Source organism: Artemia franciscana, chromosome 10 (assembly GCF_032884065.1).
Source record: "Artemia franciscana chromosome 10, ASM3288406v1, whole genome shotgun sequence".
NCBI classification, from domain to species: Eukaryota; Metazoa; Arthropoda; class Branchiopoda; order Anostraca; family Artemiidae; genus Artemia; species Artemia franciscana.
This window is the reverse complement of record NC_088872.1, coordinates 32,172,850-32,192,995: the sequence shown is the minus strand read 5'-3', so window position 1 is coordinate 32,192,995 and position 20,146 is coordinate 32,172,850. Positions and strand designations below refer to the sequence as shown.

At 35.2% G+C, this 20,146-nt stretch overlaps 1 protein-coding gene across 2 annotated transcripts in view; it reads left to right on the top strand.

Moving 5' to 3' along the window:
• The window catches only part of LOC136032080 (bifunctional heparan sulfate N-deacetylase/N-sulfotransferase-like), an 88,059-nt gene that overhangs the window by 47,675 nt on the left and 20,238 nt on the right, over positions 1–20,146 (top strand). For both annotated transcript variants that reach the window (XM_065712209.1, XM_065712208.1), the window contains exons 10-14: positions 4,680–4,808; positions 6,524–6,706; positions 8,964–9,184; positions 15,185–15,314; positions 19,620–19,771. In XM_065712209.1, the coding sequence (XP_065568281.1) occupies positions 4,680–4,808; positions 6,524–6,706; positions 8,964–9,184; positions 15,185–15,314; positions 19,620–19,771 (815 nt within the window). The remainder of the gene's footprint in view (positions 1–4,679; positions 4,809–6,523; positions 6,707–8,963; positions 9,185–15,184; positions 15,315–19,619; positions 19,772–20,146) is intronic.

Here is a 20,146-nt window from a genome sequence, read left to right as displayed (position 1 = left end):
GGGTACCAATAGCAAACCCTCGTACGCCGTCGTTCTCAAATATCCGCCTCCAGACCTAAGAGACCCCGTTTCTCGCAAGGAAAAGCTTGATTCTTTCGCCGGATATGACGGAATTATGTCGGTAAAGTCCGATCCGGTAAGAAAAAGATGGGTTGTTGTTACGCAGGATAAAGTTTCCACCAATTCTCTTGCCGCATCTGCTGTTGCGAGCTATCCAAATATTCTTGCTAAAGTGATTGATCGCAAACCTCTTGGAGTAATTAGGGGACTTCCCGATACTGTTTCTAGCAGTACACTCATCTCCGTTATTCCTGGTCTTGTTGAGGCCAGCCAGATCGGCTCTTCTCATACATTCCGTTTAGAGTTCCTTGATTCCGCTGCACTAAAATCTGCCATCGCTACAGGTCTGTGCTTTGGTTACGAGTCTTTTAAAATATCGGAATACAAAGAATTGCCCAGACGGTGTCTTAGATGCCAAAGTATCCATCATTCGTTAGCTCACTGCCCGTGTGTCCCGAATGAGATGAAGTGCTCTAAATGTTCTGGATGCCATTCAAATACTAAAGACAGTCCTCGCTTAGAGGCTCCGAAATGTGCCAACTGTGACGAAGCTCATGTTTCCTATAGTATGAATTGCCCAGTGATCAAACGCGCTCTAAACTCTGCTCCAAAACGAACCAAGTCACTATTTTAAGTTTTGCTTCTCTCAATGTTAACGGCACAAAAGACAAAGACTTGTTAATTAATGAATTATTAGTCCACGACATAGTGTTCTTGCAAGAACACCTTTTGACCAAATCAAACGTTTCTAGCCTGAAGCGATCTTCTGTCCACCATTTTTTTTTCACAAGAATCCAAGAAAACTAGAGGCCGCCCTTCCTGTGGCCTAGCAATTTTTTTCCGTTCCCCATCAAAGCCCTCTGTGATTCATTGTGATGATAACATCTTAGCGATTCAATGTGACAGTACCGCCTTTATAAACGTTTACTTACCTTGCTATCGACGTTCTATAGCATCGTTCATATCTTTCGCTAAATGTTGCTCCAGTTTAAAGTCTCTACTCGAAAGTCTACGTTTGAAAGACCTAAATTGGGTTTTAGCTGGTGACCTTAACTGTGACAATCTTGATACCTCCGATAGATCAATCCTCTTGCTAGAATCTCTTCCTAGCGTATATCACGTCGCAGTTAAGAGCCTCCCATTCACGTATATTCATAACAGAGGCTGTTCAAAATCGAACCTTTATCACGTGATCTCTTCCAGTTCCAGCTTAATATCATCGACTGTCAGGGTGGACGAAGAGAAGATTGATGACGATCACCTTATTCTTAGCTGTAATTTGTCCTGTGAGCTATCTGGCAAAACACTTTCGGCTCAGCCGAAGTGGCATACGAAGTTGAACTGGGATCGTGCTAATGTCCCACTATACCTTACTGCTTTACTGTCGACCATAAAAGTGCCATATCACCTGCTGCAAACGTCAGTTTCCTCGCCTTCAAGTAGAGTTGACCTAAATTGCTATAATTATCAAATTGTTCATTGCCTTAAATCAGCTTCCAAAGCTGCAGTGCCTGTGGATAAAGTTAGGATTGGTACAAAAAAGCCTAATTGGAACGTTGATCCTGAAGTAAAAGGTGCTAAGCTGAACACACGCGATAAGGCCTCCTGGAATAAGGCTATTAATAGTGGCAAATGTTCCCCATCTACCCTATCTTGTCTCCAGCTAGCTAATTTTGTTGATCATTATAAGCGTGTGTTCAGTGTATTTAACAGTTTTCTTCAGTCTTTTTATTATAAGTTCCATACCGTCTCCTGCAGGCTCATGTTCAGCCTGTAGCAATATCTGAAATTCGCCGGGCTTTAAGAAAAATTAAGCGTTCAAATAGCCTTGATGGTGGCGGCCTTTCTTACCGATTTTTTGCTTATGATTGTCCTGCTGTACTTAACCATCTACAAATATTTTTCCAGTCTTGCTTAGCACAGTCGCTTGTTCCTGATAGTTTCCTTTGTGGCCGTGTAACGTCCATTCAAAAGCGAGGCAAGGACCCCACGTCATGTGTGAATTATCGTCCCATTACAGTATCGTGTTTCTTAGGTAAGTTGCTTGAACATTTGTTACTACCAGAAATTGAGTCGAATTGTGATTTTACGCCTTTTCAATTTGGTTTTCGGAAAAGTTTCGGTTGCTCCTATGCACATCATGTTTTAAGCCGACTCATGAATGATGCCGTAAAAACTGAAATGTCTTTATACTGTCTTACTGTTGATATTTCTGGAGCTTTCGACAATATTGTGCACTCTCAGGCTCTATTTTCCCTTGCGTCTTCAGGTGTTAATCATTCCGTACCAAGTTTATTGTCTTCTTAGTATTCAAAGTCTAAAATTCAAGTTACCTGGAATGGCCAAATATCTGACCCGGTAAAAATTAATAAGGGAGTTAGGCAAGGTGCCGTATTGTCTCCTAGTATATTTAAATGCGTGCTTGCATCGTGCCTTCGTCCCCTTAGAAGTTCTGTTTTTTACGGTAATATTGGTTTGTCTTCTATTGCATATGCAGATGACGTTCTTCTTGTTGCCCGGACTCGCCGTGGATTGCTTTCTGATTTTACTATATTAACCAATGAACTATCTAAGATTGGACTGTCAGTTAACGCGTCTAATTGCGAGTTTATTTGTTTTAATAGCCCTTATGCGGTCGCTCCATTCGTTGCTGGGACTGCAGTTCTACCATGTTCTTCTTTAGTTAGTTGGCTTGGTCTGTGTTTCGGCCCAACACTTTCCACTACCTGTTCATCCCTAGTGAATCAAGCCGTGAAAAACCTACGCGTCGCTTACGGAAAAATATCCCCAAATAAAAGCCGTTACAACCGCAACGGTTTGTGCATGATTTATAACGCTTATTGCGCCCCTGTGCTTTTGTTTTTATCAGGCATGGCTCATCTGTTTCGTAAGAAAGATCGACATACTCTACGTACGGCTTATTTCAGATATTGCAAATTCCTCCTCCGGCTTCCTAGATGGCACCGAAACGAAAAAATAATTGCTCGATTTGGTTTAATAGATGTACCTTCTCGGATTCGGTCTTCCAGTGATGATTTATGTAAAAAGACTATCAACTTTATTCAGGTTTATGACCCTCTGCAGCCTTTTTTCCATATTGATACTGGTTAATTAGTCCATGTTGTCTTTTGTTAGTTTGAATTTTGTTTTTCTTCGCTGTTTATTGTATTTGTTTTTGTTTATTTATAATACTCCGTACTTTGTGTTTTTTATACTTTACGGGTAATAAAGTTCATTCATATAATATATATAATATATATATATATATATATATATATATATATATATATATATATATATATATATATATATATATGTATATATGTATATATGTATATATATATATATATATATATATATATATATATATATATATATATATATATATATATATATATATATATATATATATATATATATATATATATTTATATATTGTCCAATCGTTTAGGAAACAGGTAAGATTCATTTGAATGACAATTCTTTATTATTAGGGGATATTAATCTCTGGTATTAGTATTACTAGTTTGATGAGGATTTTTAGATCTTTGGAGGTTAGGTGGGGCACTTAATGTTTTTGCCTTTTCCTTCCAACAGTGCTAACCATACCTGTACACAGTTAGGATAGGGCAATATCATCGCTGGATCCACCCCATTAATGCGCCAAAATTTTGACATTTGGACATTGGACCCGCATGCCTTTAGCACCATTGATTTTATTTGTAACGCCTCTTTATTGAAATCTATACTAAACTTTGCTTTATTCTCCTATTTTGCGTTCACAATGTGTTATAACGAAGGCTATGTGCATTTTGGATTTTAGTCTTTTCGTGTTAGAAGAAAATTGACAGCCAATTTAAAGCAAGTTCTCTCTCCTTTTGTTTTCTATTAAATTTGAGAGTTTGTCATTGATTGATGGATCAAGTTTGCATGATTCAATGGTTGGAATTGGTGTTTATCGATCGGCTCTATTTTTTCTCTGATTAAAGATTCTTTCCGCATCAGTTCCCATTAACTAACTAGGCCTGTGTTCAGCGTTCTATTACTTTTCTGATCCTGGGAAGCTTCCCATCTTTAGCGAGAGGCTAAATAATATTTTTTTTTTTTTTAGAATTTTTTTTGCGACATTTAACCCAAAGATATCAATAAAATACATGTCAAATTATAGAACAAATATCGTTTCTGAACTAAAAAAATTGATCGAAGTAATAAAAGAAAATTTGGAAAATTGAATAAAATTAGTTAACATTCTAAATTCCAACGATTATATATTTTTGTTTATTCTTTCACTTGCCATCATTGTTACTCTTTCTTAGTCTATTTGTCGCCTGTGGAAAATTAGTTTTAGTGTTGGCTCTGTTACGGCTCTTTATTTCTGTTCCACTTTTTCCTCCATTATTCTTACGTATTTTAGTCATTTCCGTGAATATCTGCTGTTATCATCCGGAACTTTTCTTTTTTTTATGAAGAAAACTAAGACAAAAGATAGTATGTTCAGTTGAAACAAATTATTCCAAATTCTGAAATAACTGAATAAAATCACAAAGTGAGCTTTCTCATTCTGCTTTCTATTGATTGCTTTCTGCTTTCTTTTTATTGTAATTTAAATCCCTTTTTAGGTTTTGCCACGTCAGACATGTGGGCTGTATACACATACAATATTCCTGGATCAGTATCCTGGTGGGAAGGAAGTTTTACTTAATAGCATTCAGGGTGGTGAACTTTTCACGACTATTCTATATAATAGGGTAAGATGTTTTTTTACCCTGAGCTTGTTGTTCGCCCAGGTGACTATCGAATACAGAGCAATGCTTCAATACTAAACAGAAGTGAGCAAAATTGATGCTTTAATGGAAAGGCTTATCCAAGTAGAATATACATTTATAAGGATTACAAATCTTACATTTATGCAGGGAAGGACGGCTCTTACCACTAAATATGCACCTCTGATCAAAAGTATAACTCTTGTCAATATTGAACTTGATCTGACTAAAAAGCGTGAATCACCAAAGTCTTAAATTGGACAAAAACTGTTGCTTATGAAAACTGTCAAACCAACTATTACTCTGTCTTTACGGATATTTTGTTTACCGAGAGTAAGGCGTAGAGGATTGTTTATTCAGGCTCTTTGGGATGAAATTCGTTTTGTTTTCGGGCAGTAAAGCCCGCACAGTTGCCTAATAGCCGATTATCCTCCAGGTCTGGGTTTTTAGAATTCAGGACGGTGCAGTGGTGGTTCTGGTTTCTCTTGCACACGGGGCAAAATCTTGATTAGCAAGGGATGGCGATGAAGATATGGGAAAACTGAAAATTTCGGATTCGATTTGCTTATGCTTACTGCCAACTGCGCCCTCTACTTTATAAAAAAATTACAAAAATACAGAATGATTATAACCGTTAAATTATTTATTTGGAATGTTGCGCCCCTAAAATTTTTGCGCCAGGAGAAGTGCCTCCTCTTTCCCTTCCCCCTAAAACTGCCTCTGGGATTTTGACCTGTTTTATTCCATGGTATAGTATATGGTAATCTTCAAAACATCTTTCTTTACAAGAAGAAATGAATATTTTACTGTGAAAAAAGATAAATAATGAAGGTCTATATGAAAATGGCAAAAAATGTTTCTTATGCCAAACTTGGAATGCTTGAGTAAAAATAAGCGTAATACAGTTGGAGAGGTTTACGAATCAATTTTTGTCTAGTCTAATATTATGCACTTCTTTATTTATTTTTTACTGCTTAAAAAATTTTGAAGCCGAATTAATGTGGATGCGAGATACAGCAGTGTTCCTCTAATTGCTTTTTTTTACACCAACTATAATCCTTACAAGTATCAATAAATAATTTTTTTCAGTCTCCTCTTTTTTGCGTTAGTTTTTTTTGTTTTTCTCTATACTTTATTGTCCTCTATACTATGTACTCCATTTTCAATAAAGATATGAAGAATATGGTAGAAACTACCGGACAGTTTCACTAATTGAAATAGTTAGAAAGATTATCACTATGGTTGTAGTAAACTGCTGTAGAAAGAGCAAAAGCAATGGACAAGAAAATGCTTGGCTAGTTTCTAATCTGGCATGAGCTGTGTAGACCATGTCTTTAACCAGTTTCTTTTTCACCAACGTATCATATTCGGACTGGAAAACTTTGCAATCTTTCTAGATTTCATCGAGGCATTTGATTCAATATTTAAAAACCCCTTGTTGACGAAGTTCTCCGGGACTAGTACATTCGTTGGATGGGGAATGGAACTGAAGGTTCTTATACCCAAAATTTAGTATTGTAATTGGTCCTACCGTATAGGTATTGGGTTTTAAGCTGCGAATGAGTGCTCCCTCTTAATTGCTTTTCTTAAGTTTAGAGTATTTCTTGTAGATTAGTATTTTTGCTGTTTTTCTTTTTTAGAAAATGGTAACATTGTTGTCAGTTTTAGCGGTTGATTTTTATTTTTTATTTTTTTTATAGATAAGTGTATTTATGACACACATGACGAACTATGCACATGACCGCCTTGCATTGTATACATTTGAATCCGTTATTAACTTTATTCAATGTTGGACCAATCTTCAGCTGAGTACGATGCCTGCTCTTCCATTGGCCAAGAAGTATTTTGACCTCTACCCAGAAGAAAGGGAGCCTGTCTGGGGGGTAAGCCTTCTCTGCCATAAGTCTAAAACAAGACGCTTGAAACTTTTACTCAAATTGCGGTGGATTTTATGTCAAAATATATCCTTCATGAATTGGGCTGTTTTGATGTAATCTGTTCGTAACCAATAATCTTCTCAATCTAGTTATGAATAGTTTATGTTCCACATTTCTACAATGAAGGACAACAACATCGTCGCGGGTGCTGTAAATATGTTATCACAACTTTTCACACCTTGCTGAGTGTCGAATATGTGTAAAATATGTTAAATTGCATTGCTGAGTATCAAATATGTGTAAACTATGTTAAATAGCCTTGCTGAGTATCAAATATGTGTAAAATATATTAAATAGCTTTGCTGAGTGTCAAATATTTGTCTCTGTTTTAATCCGTATAATTTTTATTTTCTTAATTTATTACCTATTAATAAGGACTAATAGCTTGAAATAAAATAAATGAGAAATAGATTAATAAACAATTATTTGTGATGACTAGTCAGAAAATTCTGTATTCAAGTTTGATGGAACTCACTGTTATAGTTGGACGAATAGCCCCCCCCCCCCGCCCCATAAAAACAAATGTTCTCTGGACCAGGTGATTGTACAGTACGACTCAAACCGTTGGTGTCTCTTTCCCTTGTTTCTTTTTTTATGTTAATCACTTTGGTATTATCACGGCTCAAGTATTACCTCCAAGACAAATATAAATTACTCATTTCCATTATAGTCATGGAAAAATTAAATTTTGAAAGATTACAGAACTTGCTAGTTTTTGGATGTGAATGGAAGTTTATTTTTCCACGTTCAAGCGCGCGATCCGAATTCTGTCATCTTAAATCCTATGGACATGTTGGATCATTCTGCCGAGAACAAAGGATTGGGCTCATAAGCTTCACTTAGTGTGTTTCTAGTCCTTTACTTCGTTTGAATTTTTTTAGTGTCAGATGCTTCCATTGGGTTCAGCTATTTCTAAGCTAGGCAAGGATTCTTTGTGGGTTCTAATTCATTTTCTAAGTTGAATGGTATATTTTCATGGTATCCTTGTCATCTACTTCTTCGTTGCTTTCTCTTCGAAAAGTTCAGTTTTGGAATTTAGTATGAAATGAAAAGAAAAAAATCAAATAGGTGAAAAAACGAGGATTTTGTCAGCCAGTAGCAAAATATGAAGACGAAAATCAAGCAAATATTTCTCCTAGAACCTCCGCCAAGTTGTCATCAGTGCTCAAAAAAAAAAGAAAAAAAAACAACAAAATCTAACCTTCTGAAGTGAACTCTGCAGGAGGAGAAAAGACACTCTTTTACGTCATGTATAGCCGGTATGGTCTCAGAATGTATTTGGAATTTAGCTCTGTAATAAGACACAATTAGTTCTCGACTCGGTATATCGGGTTTGCAATAAATCTGTTCTTAACGATTTTTCAGTTCCTGGCTTTGTGTTGACTTGATATGCCTTTCAAGTTTCACAATGTTAAGTCTTACTTGCATTTAATGAGTTTTCTGTCGTTTCAAATAACTATGTTTATTCTATTTGCAAAATTTAGTAAAATAGCTTTAGAAATGTATTGGCAGGTTTAAGATTTTGGAAAGGGCTTTTGTGGTTCGACTAATTCATGGGAGGGAAAGGGGGGCTAGGAATCGGATTTGCAAATGTATAATTTTAATGTATTATACCTTTTATATTATTTTTGAAATTGAAATCTGGTAATCATAGCGTAGTTGGGGATCCAAGACTTTGGAAAAGCTTTCGTTTGACTGGTTCATTGGGGGGGGGGCTAGGATTATAATTTTTTAACAGCTTTAAATCGTGAATTTGCGGTATTGTTTACTCAAATCCCTTTTTATTCTTTGCTCAACAAATATGTGTAAAGATAAGTAGAAACTTCATTAGCTTTAAACCCACCTAGGGGAAGAGAGAACCCCTTCATCGCCCCTTTGTTACAAATCTTATTTTGTAGAAACATACCTTAAATCACCAATGAGGCTCTTGGCCTGGCGGTGTAAAAGTCAAAAATAGCTTTTAAGACCAAAATGCCGTAACATGATTAATTAACCCGATAGGAAATAAATGGAAGAACTGGGTCAATATCTTATCTCAAATAGTTTTTCTTTCTCGGGGGGGGGGGTCTGATAAAATTGTATACAGTTAGGAGAGAGAAAAAAGTGTCTTTTTTGCTCCATATTATAGACATTGCTGAACACTAAATGCCTTAAGCTCTGTATGCACCTTATACGGGAGTGTTTCCTTGCTTTTGTTTTTCAGAATCCCTGTGACGACCCAAGACATATGAAAATTTGGTCCCAGGACAAGACCTGTCATCAGCTTCCTCGGTTTTTAGTGATTGGCCCTCAGAAAACGGGCACTACTGCCCTTTATTCCTTTCTTTCCATGCATCCTGCTATTAAATCTAATTTTCACAGCAATGAAACGTTTGAGGAGATTCAGTTCTTCAATGGAAAAAATTATTACAAAGGAATTGATTGGTGAGCCGTTTTAATATTATGTTCTGTTAGATAAAATGAAATGTATTTAATAAAAAAAAAATATCAACAACTAAATAAAAACGAAGCCGCAGATGAAATACACAAAAGAGTCTCTGGGTCTACCAAAGACATTTAAAAATAGGTATAATGTAAATTTGAAAACTTTCAAGTGTGTACCTCTTAGATAAAGTTATTCTTCATGATGCTTTTCGCTTCCTATCAGTTTTCCAACCATGACGATCCCACCCACATTTCGAAATTTTATGTTTAAATATCACAGATTAATTTCTAGTTTTGAACATATATATTTTCAAGCCAGAACCATGACGTTGTAGCTTCTCATTATTCTTAACTGAAAATATTACCTTGACCTTCCCTCCGTCTCCAGACAATTTGTTTCTTGGACATTATATGTTACAGAATAAATTTAGGGCTATCATTGAATACCACGATCACGATTTTTCTAAGAGAACTATATCAACCTGAGATTCTTACTGATGTCCCTTAGTCTGAGTACACTGCATCGATTGATTATTGAATTTTTATATCTGTACATAGCTGCCCAGGTCACACTTAAGTGGTTCTGAAAACGAGGAGATAAAAATAAAAGAAGGAAAGCCAGCTGAGCAGAAAGACCCAGAAAGTTCAAGGATTAGGATATTATTTTTGTTCCGAGTTAAGTTTTAGGGGTGGGAGTTGAAGTTGGCAATAATAAATAGTCTTCAAATTTCAGTATCTTTTCAATCCTTATCCCCAACACTTTAGGGTCCTCACCTCGACATTGGCTCTGTCAACTTAACTCTAAATAGCTTTATTTAGTAACAATGAAACAAAAGTGTTAATAGATCTCCTGTGCTACAGCTTTCCAACAGAAGCTATGTCATTCTAGTAACTGGTATTAGTCACGTAATTCTGACATTATTTAAGATGTACCAGTACGTTGTTGGCACCTAAATTTTACGAGTCAATAAAACAAAATTTATATTTATAGTATGAAAGTACAATATAGTTTGTACAATTTTGTACAAACTATTTTTGCGTACAATAAACATTTCAGGAATCATAGCCAATATATTTCAATTGGTTATCCGGTTGTTATTTTTTTTTTCAGTCAAACCGGTCAGTGGAAAAATAATTACCTTAAAATTACCTTAATTCGCAGCTTGGAGCGATATAAGGATTTTCCATCCTTGTGATGCTCCAGTGATGAAGAAAATTCGTTTGGTGTAGGTTGTGGTTGTTGATCTAGACTCTTGTGGAGGACTCTGCAGCTTCCCAATTGTAAAGGAACTCCTGGCAGAGTCATTCCTTATCAAGGTGGGACTTGATTGTGTCGGTTGAAGTTGCATAAACTGTTGTCCTCAGACAGTTGATTCCACAGATTGATGACTCTTTGGCTGAAGAAATGACTTCTATGTCTACTCATTGATTGCTGCATGGGGAGCTTCATTGAATGTCCTCTAGTACCAGAATGCAAGGGCTGTACAAAGAGACCGGGAAGGGTGCTTTTAGAAAGGATTTTTTTGGTTAAAATCATATCACCCTTTTCCGTCGGTATGTCAGTGTCGGCAGCTTTAAACGACGTAGTGTATAATAATCCATTCTATACAACCGTTGTTTTAAGACAATAAAAAAAGTTACTGTTAAATGAGCTTATCTCATAAAGTATTTGTAGAGTCTAATGCTTCTTCGAAATTTTAGGCCGAATTTATTGATAATGTATCGATAATTTAGTTATGGATTTGTAAAGTCGTGTTGCATTATCCTTTTGCCAGTGAATGTCCTAACAAGTGAAAAAACCAGTGCTCTATTTAGAGTCTCGTAGGATATTTAGACGGCTTCGAAATTTCGCAATATCCAATATTTAATTTCGGACTTTGAAAGTCGAATAAAATTGCTTATGTTGTTTTGTTTTGTTTTGTTTTCTTTGGGTTTTTTTAATGTACCATCATGTGAAAAAGATGTTCCTTTATGTGAGCAACAATTTTACTCGTTAGTTTTAAGCTTAACTAAATGCCCTTTCTGATAAAAAAAAAAGAAAAGATGAAACAACTTTGACTCGGTTAAGGAAAATATCCACGTGATACATAAACTTGTTTATACAATAATCGTCCAGGGTGAAATGTGATAAAATTTATCTGCTGGAGTTGACTTATTCCTCATCACTACTCACAATATCTGCGCTTCCTGATTTTTTTTTTGTAATATGGAGCGAAAATGGGCGTAATGGCTTTCTTGGGTTAATTATTAATTTGTGTGGAATAATACTCTTTTTCTAAGTGCATTTTCCTCTTTACTGTTAAAAATATACATTAAAACTAATGCAAACACTTGATTTGGGTAGTTTTTAGTGTAGCCTGAATGTAGAAGTTTTGAAGTTGTTTTTTACTGGTGTTGTTGGGATAAAAACGATCTGAAGGGATAAAATTTACCCTTGACTGGGCTGCCCACTTAATTCAACAATCTGTCTTGGATTTTTTCTACAATTGGCCCATGACTTTCACTTTTCTCCACAACTATTCCCTCTTTTTTAAATTCAAAAATCAACGGATTACTGGTTACTGGCGTTATCTGATTACTGGCGTTATCAGAAACGTTATGAGTATCTGAAAAAGTTGGTGAAGTTGATATGCAGGGGTGAAGTTCACACGATGGAGGATTGTGTATCAATTCTACAGTATAATAAAAGAGAGAGTTTCTTGCAGCTATTCGTAACTTTTTTGCAACGGTTTTGAGAATTGGATGAGTCCACAACGTAGTATAAGGGTACGAACGAGAAAGTTGGCATCAGGAGGACTTCTTGACGAGTTGACGCTTTTCTTAATTCAAAGTTTTCGTACTTATAGGTGCTAACCCCTATCCCTCCGTGGCCCGACCCATGGCCTGACTTTGGAATATTGGTAGAATGTACCAAAATTCACTTTTTTTCGTTAGTTTAATTTGTAATATTTTCTGTATGGTTGCTCAGTAATGCATATAAGGGAGGTGTCTAAAACCTACTTCGTCACCGGCGCTTTACTGAAAACTGTATGTTTCTTGAACAGTATTGGCAAGAACTAATAAAATCAAGCTGAATATTTGATATATAATCATATTAACTGTTGACAGCACATCAGTTCGAGATTTTATTTTACTGGGATTTTTATTTTTACTTTCAATGCTGTAATATCTAGAAAATCAAATATTTGTAATATAATTCGTTTTCAGTGAAGCGCCAATGACGCAGTAGGCTTTAGACTTTTTTAGTTATGGAAGGGGGTTGTAGCCAAACTCCTGTTTGTAGTGAAACTATTTTTGTCTTGAACATTCTTGGACAGACCTAATCAAATTAAACTGAATATGTAATATATAATGATATTAATTGCTGAAAGCTCATCAGGTCAAACTTTAATTTTACTGTAATTTTTATTTTGATGTTCAATGTTGTAATAAGTACAAAAAACATATTTGTAGTATAGTTCCTTTTCAGTAAAGCGCAATGGTGCATTAGGTTTTAGACTGTTACATTTAGAGAAGGAGGCAGTACCCAGATTCTTGTTTGTAGTGAGTTTTTTTCGTTTTAAGCTCAATTTTCATATATAATTTAAGTTTTAATCGTTTTAAGATTTATTTATTCATTTATATTATTACCTATTGTATGTTTTTTTGAAATGATTCTTTATTTAATTTCTGTTCGTTTTCATTTATGCTTCAACAGCAAAAGATCTTTGTTTGTTTTAAGCTTGATTTGCATATTCGATTTAAGTTTTACACGTTTTTAGATTTATTTATTCATTTATGCTAGTACCTATAGTATGTTTGTTTGCTATTATTGTTTATTTAATTTCTGTCTTTTTCGGTTTCATTTAAACTTCAACAGCAAAAGATCTTTGTTTGTTTTAAGCTTGATTTGCATATTCAATTTAAGCTTTTATTCGTTTTAAGATTTATTTATTCATTTTTATTAGTACCTGTTGTATGTTTTTTTGCTATGATTGTTTGTTTAATTTTTCTTCGTTTTGCGCTTCTTTTATTCTTTAATAGTAATTTCTGTTGGTTTTGAGTTTGAATTATTGTAGGTTTTTATTTTTTCTGATCCTTAGTTTAATATGACCTGTACTTCTCTTCTAAAAATTTCTGTTTTGGGGAGTTTTTTTATTAATAGATGACAGATAGTGACAGGGGTTTATAATAGATGATAGGAGTTTGTGAGTTCTGTTCTGCAATGTTTCCTAGCATTACTTTTCTTATTTGTATCTATTATGTTGAGTTTTCTGGCTGGATATACCATTTTTTCCAGTTGTATATTGACTGTTTACCCGCTCGTATATTGCAAACATTGGTGAATAAGTTTATATGCTTTAATTTTACGAAAGGTCGGTATTCGATTCAAGAAAATTGAAATTAATTGTGAGTTTTCATCAATGTCGATAGACAGTCAAATTAGAATACAAATTGATGACTAAGTGATAAAATATAGCCAAAATCCGAATTCTTATAACAGGACTTCCCTTTAAATTTTTAGAGATTATTTATTTGAACCCTGGTTTCTATTTTTGCACATTATCGACTGTGTTGGTTTTAAAGGTTGTACAGTATTGGATGACACAATCGAAATATATAATAATGATAGCGCCATCTACGTTTGACTATTTGAGAATGCCTCCTACTGGCAGGTAAATGCATTTTATCGGGAACAAAGAGAAGATAGGAAGCTTCCCATGATCCATTAAAGTTGCAGAGATGCACAGTTGCTTAGGTGCTTCTTCCGATTACAGCGATACATGTAGAAAAAGAAAAGATGGCAGTTGCATTTTAAATTGTTAGGGTTGGAAACGCTCATTGGCTGTACCAACTTAATATTAATAATTTGGTATGTAGTATTATAGCTTAGAATTATCACTTAGTTTTACTAGGAGACGCTAGGTGGCAGTGGAATTTCTTCCTATGTATCTTTTTACCCTATATTCATGACACAGTCCTGAATAAGTCCTAGTTTTATTAATTTTTATAATGTCGGGAATTTTCAAAGGTGCTGTTTCGTAGCTGTCAATTAGACCCTTATCAAAACGGATGCCTTGGTGGCTCCAGCAGCTAAATGTATCTCGTCATGCTGTAGGATGATATTCTATCATTGCTAGAGAAGGGCAGATCCTTCGTAGATCTTGCCATTACCAACATTACGTCGATGGCGATTTAAGTACTGCATTTTCAATTTTGATTTGGCGTCAAGTCATATTGTCATATTTGAGGGGCTTCAGGCTCGTTTTCTAGATGTCATGCAAAAATTATTCTTCTGTTGAATGCATATAATAGTTGCTACTCCTGAAATAGCCTATTTGTGAATTTTCATCTTTTTTTCACTGGACAGTTTCTTGTTTCCTAGCCTTCTTCAATGTGGAAGTGACACCAATAAGTGCGATTTTTCCTGTTGTATGGTACTTTACCTTGGAAATACCAAGATACATTAATAAAAAGCACGTAAATATGAGGACATACTTTTCAAATGAGCCGTTGACCATCTTTCTATGATTTTCCTATAACCTCCCAGTCCTGGCAGAAAAAAAAGAAGGCAAAACTTCTGCACATGCCAAAAAGTTTTCGACGGTCATAATTTCAACGATGTACTTTTATTTGATTTGACGTCATTTTTGACGGATTTCAGGCTCTTTTTGAAAGTCGGAACAATTTATTTTCATAATTTTAAAGTAGGGTGTACTGAATCTAAATAATTTTTGAATCAGTGTCAATTGAGAAATGATTCTCGCTAGATAGTTTCTTCGGAAACGTGTTTTTCAACTTTCGATTGTTGTGGGCCGTGGATCGTTCTTTACTAGGTTGCAGCAAATGCTACTACTATGATCTTAACTTTACGTAATTTTAGCTTATTGGAACATGATAATTTCTCGCTCATGAAATATCTCGTGTTTGTCTCTGACTCTATTGCACTTTGCATACTTAATCAACTTAATCCAAGGCACTATTTGGATTTCAAATTATAAAAAAGATCTTTTTCCGTAGGTATATGAAATTTTTTCCAACCCCAATGGATAACAGTACAGATGATGTATTATTTGAAAAGAGTGCCACCTATTTTGATGGAGAGCTCGTACCAAAACGAGCCCATGCTTTGCTGTCGAAAGCTAAAATTGTAAGTACTTGGCTTTTTATCTGCTAATTCTACCCATGTATTTAATCTAAAGTGGAGGGAAGGATTCATATTTACTGTTACGACTTACCAATGGGTATGGCAAGCAGGAATCTGCCTCATAAGGCTGCTATTGAGATATATATCTGCACATATAGCAAAGATGAAGCAATCAGTGTTTTATGCCGCAATGGGACAAGTAATGAATTGATATATTACTCTTCTTATAATTTTTTTGTGGTGTTTTTCATTTTCTTTATTTTTTTTTTTTTAATGGAAGACAAGTGTGTTTCTGAGCCAAGTTATTTTCAGCCAAACCCTCTTAAGAAATTTTTTTTTCTAATGGATATTTGGTATTTTATAGCAAAAATGGCTTTTGTTTTTTTTTTTTTTTTTTTGAGTTTAGTATCCAACTGAATATCACAATTAAAGAAATCTTTATAGAAATGTTATATAATTCTGCTAAATTCGACTTTGTTATTTTTAATTCTTTTTTTATTTCCCTTTTTCGATCACATACCTCTATTTATTTTATGTCATAAATCTCGAAGAATTCAGAGCTCTGAAGCTCAACTGGCCCCAAAGATTTCAGTTAAGAATTCTCTGCCTGTAGTAACTCGGCTCAATAATGAAATGGTCTATAATTAAAAATAGACAATCCTTATATTGATATTAGTTTAAAAACTTTTTCCCCAAGACAAGTTTTCAAAGAAAAGTAAAGAGCTACATTAAGCCAAGAATGGGCAAAAATAAAGTCAAATAATCGTCCAAGTGTAAAAATACCATAAATCGCTATCAATAAATAAATGAAACTTAAAACGAACAGGAATTACAATAAATAGCCGAATTAAACTCAAAACGAGCAAAAATTAACATGAATAGGGCTAATAACCCCTATGCCTTCTCAAGACCAGAACACAACTTGCTCTTTACTAAAAAAAAAAAAAAAAAAAAAAGAAAAAAAAAAAATCCGTCGATTGTCAAGTGAATTGACATATACTGACATTTCTTCGTTTAGGTTTTGATAATTTTTCATTTATGAAAGTAAGAAAGGTGAATACATTTCAAATGTATTTTGTTATCAGTAAAGCACAATTGCGTTCAACAAATCCATATAGAGAATAGGTTCAAAAAATCGAGAGTCATCTCCTCACAGCTCGGTGTTTGTGTCGGAAGGTCAGCATGAAAACTAAAATTTGTGTCTACCGAACGGCTGTTCAGCTTTTTTTATTCTTTGCTATTGAGACTTGGCCATTGAAGGCGTCTCATATCCATGATATGGAATTTTTACCGCCGCCGTTTACGAAATATCGTGAGGGTACGATACTTCAACAAAATCACAGATATTGATATGCGTCGCTGCTGATGTAACATCCAGTCCACTGTCATGACTATTACTATTACAAGAGAATACTGCATTGGCTTGGCCATATCCTTCCCAGTGAACGCATCATCAAACAAGTACTTTTAGCTGCTCTTCTGTTAGATTTGCTTAGGTAACCACGGAGTCGGCTAAAGCTGCTTCTTCCTGTTTGCTGAAGACCTGGCTGAAATTTATTGAGCAGTATTCTTCTGGATGCTGGATGAGGTGTTCACTTCTGCTCTAGGACCAAGTACAAGTACAAGTCATTAATAAGTTCCTCAGTATGTGGAAGTGGTATATACTCAAATAATTTGCTTAGAGCATAGACGATTGTAATGGACCCGTATCAACCTCATGAAATCAGATCACTTGTTATCATTAATATAGAAGTAATACTACTACTAATAATAATAATAATAATTCACTGCAGCACCAAGCCGCCTGAGGCCAACACAGCTACGCACGCTCCTCCTCCAACCTAATTTATTCAAGGCCTCCCTCCTTACACCCTCCCAGGAAGTTCCCATTTCCTTTAATTCTTTATTTATGACATCCTCCCAACCCAGACGAGGACGACCTGCTTTCCGTGTAGCCCCAGACGGTTGGCCAAAAAAGACAATCTTCGGCAATCTGTCATCCTTCATCCGCAGAACGTGGCCTAGTCATCTCAACCTTTCTTTCATTATAGCCCTGGAAAGAGGGATTGAACCAAATTTTTCGTACAACCTACTGTTTGAAATACGGTCAGTCAGCCGGGTACCCAGAACAATCCGTAGGCAATTTCTCTGGAAAACATCTAATAAATTTTCGTTTGCTTTTCAGAGTGCCCATGCTTCAGAGCCGTATTTGACCACTGCCATCACTGTAGCTTCCAATATTCTAATCTTGGTTCGCAGACTTATCTTCCTTTTCTTCCAAACTTTTTTAACTGTCAAAAAACACCCTGGGTCTTAGCTATTCTACTTTTAACATCTTCACTGCTCCCGCCGTCTTTACCAATAATACTACCAAGCTAAGTGAAGCTGCCAACCTGATCAATCTTTTCGTTACCCAACGTCACCTTTTCATTTTCACTTATTCCTAGCCTTAGTGGCTTAGTCTTCTTAACATTAATTTTCAAGCCTATTCTAGCACCCTGTATTCGCAAAACTCTAAAGTTTCATTCATTTTGCTCACACTTTCATCTAATATGCTTAAATCATTAGCATAATCTAAGTCCAGGTGCGTTTTTCCTTCCCATTTGATTCCGTGGTCTCCAATTGCTTTTCCTGTGCTCCTTAAGACGAAGTCCATCAAAATGATCCATATAAAAGGGGATAGAACACAACCCTGCTTAACTCCTGATTTAATACAAAACCAGTTGCTAACCTCATTTCCTACCTTAACCGCAGCAGTGTTATTCTCGTACATAGCACAAATCACTTTAATGTATTTTTCTTTTATACCATATAAGGATAAGACCTTTGCTAACGCTCTTCTATCAACAGAATCGAAAGCTTGCTCATAATCGATAAAACAGAGGACCAAAGGTGTTTGACATCGAAGGGACTTCTCAAATATTGACCTAAAAGTGAAAACTTGGTCGACACATCCTCTACTTTTTCTAAAACCGCACTGTTCTATAATATGATACAAAATAATAATAATATGATATGATACAATATGATAAAATAATAATATGATACAAAAAGTATCATATTATTAAGTAATTTGCTACCTACAGAGACCAGACTAATGTCTCCATTAATACGACACTCACTCTTGTCATCTTTCTTATACAGTGGTTTAATTAAGGTTATCCTAAAATCATTAGGTACTTCCCCTTTTTCAAGAATCATATTCATAATCTTCAGTAGCTTATTTTTAACCTCAGAGCCACCATATTTAAGAAACTCATTTATCACACTATCAGCACCTGGAGCCTTATTATAGAAGTAATATATAAGTATATAGGAGTAATATAGAAGTAATATTTATACATAAAATGAATCAGGGAGGATATACCTAGAAATACACATCTGAAGTAGTAATCGAAGATACGATTGAAGTTCGACTGAATTTGAATTATGGTGGGCAGTACAAATACCATCGAGGTTACATGACTTCGACTATAACCGACGAAGAGACATCATAATATCACATTTTTCAACAGGAATAATGAGTTTTTGGCTACCACTGTTAAGAAAAAACTTCATAATTAGCGCGGTAATCCGTGATAATCTTGAAAAATACATTTTGTACGACGATGACGCTTATTAGTCGATTTTGTTTTTGTCTTAATGCTAGTTTCTCCCTTAAGAAGTGTACCAAAAGCAATCCAAACCTTTAACCAACACTTGGTTTGGTTCTTCGCCTTCAGTTCGGTATCACACTTCCAAAAGGTCTTACGGCTGTTAAATCGCACGCTAATTAACGGAAACGCTAATGCTTCAAACCGTTTAATTGGCAAAAATTCTCTATTCTCTAATAAGTATTTAACTGATCATGCGTATTGGGGATAACAACAAAGCGAGATTGGAGAAATAAAGTAATACATTTTTGCTACCCCAATCAGGCACATACGCAAGCTTAGGAAAAATTAGGAAGGAGGTTGAACTCCGACGCCCTTTGCCTCTGTGCAAGTTTCTGAATTCAGTTATACTTGTAAATCCGTTTCCTGGGCTTGAGAGGAGTACTGAAACTAATGGTAGAATTAATAGATAGATACAAAAGAGGAGGGAGATATCCATAGACTTTCCTCGTCGTCGACATGAACGCCAGTGAGGTGAAGAAGGAGTGAGCATTATTTGTTGTCAGGTTTGTTTGCTTTCTCGCAATTATTTGTTTGTTTCTCCTTTCTGTTGTGTGCATTATTCTCTGTATAACGATTTTGCAAAAAAAAAGTATATAATATCATTTAAATGCATTTATTTAGATATTCCTATATGCCTTATTTTTTTTCTTAGATTGCAATACTGATTCCTCCGTCGAAGCGTGCGTATAGCTGGTATCACCATATGAGGGCTCGGAATGATTCTGCAGCTTTGAATTATACTTTTTACCAAGTACTAACGGCGAGCGACAAATCCCCAAAACCTTTACGGGACCTTCAATACAGGTTAATGACATTTTATCATCCAAAGTAGTATCGATTATTGGCTTATTACGCTTTTTTTTCTTTGTCTCCTTTTTCACTCTTTCCCTTTCACTTCTATTTTGTTAAAGCTAGTCTGTACTGCGGCTAGATGTTTGTTCGAAGAATTCTACAATTTTGGTGACCGAGGAAAAATAGATCGAATGAATGGTCGGGCTGCCTAGTGTACTAAAACGGTTTAGATTAAGTTTTCGTTTTTTTATTAATATCAATCTGGATAATAAAAAGAAAAAAGAGAAAATTCTATTTTCTCTGTTTAATTATCTATCTTGCGAACCCACTCTTTTTTATTACCAATCTTGGGAACCCACTTTTTTGGCCTCTGTTTTTCGCTATAAC